Source organism: Nematolebias whitei, chromosome 14, assembly GCF_014905685.2.
Source record: "Nematolebias whitei isolate Nwh7 chromosome 14, NemWhi1, whole genome shotgun sequence".
NCBI classification, from domain to species: Eukaryota; Metazoa; Chordata; class Actinopteri; order Cyprinodontiformes; family Rivulidae; genus Nematolebias; species Nematolebias whitei.
In genome coordinates, this window is record NC_056511.1 from 1,570,535 (window position 1) to 1,573,794 (window position 3,260).

The 3,260-nt window shown below is 42.8% G+C and overlaps 1 protein-coding gene across 1 annotated transcript in view; it reads left to right on the forward strand.

Moving 5' to 3' along the window:
• The window catches only part of guca1d (guanylate cyclase activator 1d), a 13,346-nt gene that overhangs the window by 1,878 nt on the left and 8,208 nt on the right, over nucleotides 1–3,260 (forward strand). Inside the window, exon 2 of the mRNA XM_037687206.1 lies at nucleotides 1,746–1,895. Coding sequence (XP_037543134.1) covers nucleotides 1,746–1,895 — 150 coding nt within the window. The remainder of the gene's footprint in view (nucleotides 1–1,745; nucleotides 1,896–3,260) is intronic.

Below are 3,260 nucleotides of genomic sequence, written 5' to 3' on the forward strand. Positions count from 1 at the left end.
CAGTTTGAGCATACATACACCACCTGTTGCCAGAGTTCTACACCAGTCTGAGCATACAGCAACTGTTGCCAGAGTTCTACAGCAGTCTGAGCATACAGCAACTGTTGCCAGAGTTCTACAGCAGTCCTGAGGGGTTCACTGATCCACAGCAACAGGTGACCTTTGACCTCACCTGAGCATGTTTTCACCTGTTAGAAGCTACAAAACTCTGAAAGTCCTCCTGACGTCAGAATTCGTATGATCTGACAAACACAATGCATTGTGGGAAAATAAAAACTGAAAAGGGCTACATCAGAATCAGAATAGAATCATATTTTCATATTATCATTGCACCGAGACACAACGAGAATATGTCCAAACAGTCGTCTGAACGATGGGCGGAGTGCACGTAGCTGCTGATATAAGCGCGGCCTTCTTATCCTTTTCAGAACACAATTTTTAGATAGAAAAAGGGACAAAGCCATGAGGAGAGGGTGGTGGCATTACAAAAATGATCTCTTCACACCTTGTCCTGACAGGACACGATTTAAAACATTAAAAACTCTGCCAGCAGCACGTAATGAACACGTTACATATGCATTTACGACGAGGCGGTCCATGAAGCACTAACAGCCCATTGTCCTGATAAGATGCTGGTCAGCCGGCACAGTTCTGATCAGCATTCACAGAAAGGGGCGGGGGGGGGTAGATGAAGCTTTTCTTTAGTTTACACATTTCCCAGGAGAAACTGATGCCGGCCTGTTTCGAGGCCAACCAGGGAGTCAGATTCAGATAAACCACAATTGTTGATTTATTCAGGCAGACTATTTTTCCTTGTCAACCTTGAGTCTGTTCTGGTACTTCCAAGGTCTGAAATGGCCAGATTAAGGTGCATTCTACTGGTCTGTGCTTACGAGCCTCTTCAAGGTCGTTTTCATGTTGACGAGTCCCAAAGCCGCAGGTGGTCTGTGATTCAAATCACTTCCATCTTATGGTTTAGCTCGTAAATCAGCTGATTTATCATAACTCCAATTTTATGTAACTTTGGCGTCCTCAATAGACAACAGAGGTAGATACATCACATTCCACTTAACCCAGAGATATATCCAGCTGCATGTGTGTCGTCTGAGCAGATGAGGGTACTCCAGGACCCTGTCGCTTTGATGAAAAGATTTTGTCATTTGCATTGAAAGTCCAGTTGGTCAGATCCAAAACAGTAGTTTTCATTTCGGAAGATGTGTAAAAATAGGAGCTGCTCCGATACACAGAGAGAGAGAAACACAAGCAGGAGGAGAACAGGGAGAGGGAAGAAACGCGTGCGCCTCGTTGCAGAGCCAGTGAGGAAATAAACTATATCACTATATCTACACCAGGTCTTATTTATTCCTAATGTGTCAGCAGAACCCTCATCATCATATCTGGACATGAACTTCAACGGTTTCTGGTGTGAAATGAACCTGGGTGGTTCTGGAGTGGGTCAGCTGAACCAGAACCAGCAGCTGCTCTATGGATCAGTTGGGGTCCGGACCCCACAGTGCTGGATTAAACACCATAGGGGCTTTATTTCAGCTTTTATTACTTTCTTTCCTGTTTTTAATTATTTTTATTCACATTTAACACTTTATAACTTTAATTTAATTTAATACTTGTTATTCTCAGTTTCCTAATCTAAACATGTAAAATAGTCTGACTGAAGCTGAAGGATGTGGTCCAATCCTGACCGGTATGGGCCTCCTGGGTTTCTGTGCCCTGCTCTGTGTCTGCAGGATGGCTACATCGACTTCGTGGAGTACATCGCCGCCGTCAGCCTGCTGCTCAAAGGAGAGATCAACCAGAAGCTCAAGTGGTACTTCAAGCTGTTCGACCAGGATGGGAACGGAAAGATCGACAAGGAGGAGCTGGAGACCATCTTCACCGTGAGTTTGACTTCTTCATCAAATCACAACTTCACAGTCGGTCAGGCGTCTTAATAAGAGACTGTCCTGTTGATAAAACACAACAAGGAGCAGAAACAGCTCGACTCTAAACAAAAGTGAGGTTTACATTTCTGCTGACTTCCTGTTTGGACATCCAGGCTTCCGTAGCTCTGCTCCAACGGACCCTGGAGGAAACGTTTCATAACTAAAGGAGTTTCTGTCAAACTGACCGACTTAAAACTCCTTCCTGTTTCTGTTGTGGTGGCCATCTTGAATCAGCTCGACTCCAGACACGAATCAGTGGAAGACCTTTGTTCAATGACTCTTCTCAGTTTCACTGAAATACATTTAGTGGTTCAAATATTTTGCTAACACATACAGACAACACATTATGGCTCGCCTTCTGGCAGCAGATGATTATTTAAATTCTGCTAAAGACGTGTCCTCTTTAGGGACAGACATGTCCTGTTTCTACAGCTGATCCAGACACCGTGGAGGTAAAGAATCCTCATATTTTAAACCTCCTGCTGCCCATGGGTCAAAATGACCTGTGAGGCCTCAGTACATTTTGACCCAAAGGCAGCAGGAGGTTTAGGGAGGTCAAGTTGAGCCCAATAAATCGTGACACGCAGCCATCTGCTGACAAACTGGAGACTGTAGAGAACCTGAAGCTTTATGAGAGGACAGGACCAGGAATGATCACCTCCGACCATTACGAGACAAAGGTTTTTACAAGCGTTTGAGTGTTAACAAAGTATCTCATGAACCACTGGACACATTTTAATAAGACTTTCAAGAAATCATTTCTGGATCCATCCGCACCTGAAGGAACCTGATTCAAGATGGCCACCTCAGCCAAGTGACTAGAAAACTAAAAGTTTAACGCAGTTTCACTGATACCAGATGTTGGAGAAGCTGAGGCTCATCACCAACACACAGTGTGAGGGCTGCACATCTGGAGACATGCAGATGGACAGGAAACAAACAGGCCATGTAAATAAATAAACAAAAACACATTTCAGTGATCAATGTAAACAAAAACATGTTTCAGTGATCAAAGTAAACAAAAACATGTATCGGTCATCAAAGTAAACAAAAACATGTTTCGGTCATCAAAGTAAACAAAAACGTGTTTCAGTGATCAAAGTAAACAAAAACATGTATCAGTCATCAACGTAAACAAAAACATGTTTCAGTCATTGAAGTAAACAAAAACACATTTCAGTGATCAAAGTAAACAAAAACGTGTTTCAGTGATCAAAGTAAACAAAAACATGTATCGGTCATCAAAGTAAACAAAAACATGTTTCGGTCATCAAAGTAAACAAAAACGTGTTTCGGTCATCAAAGTAAACAAAAACATGT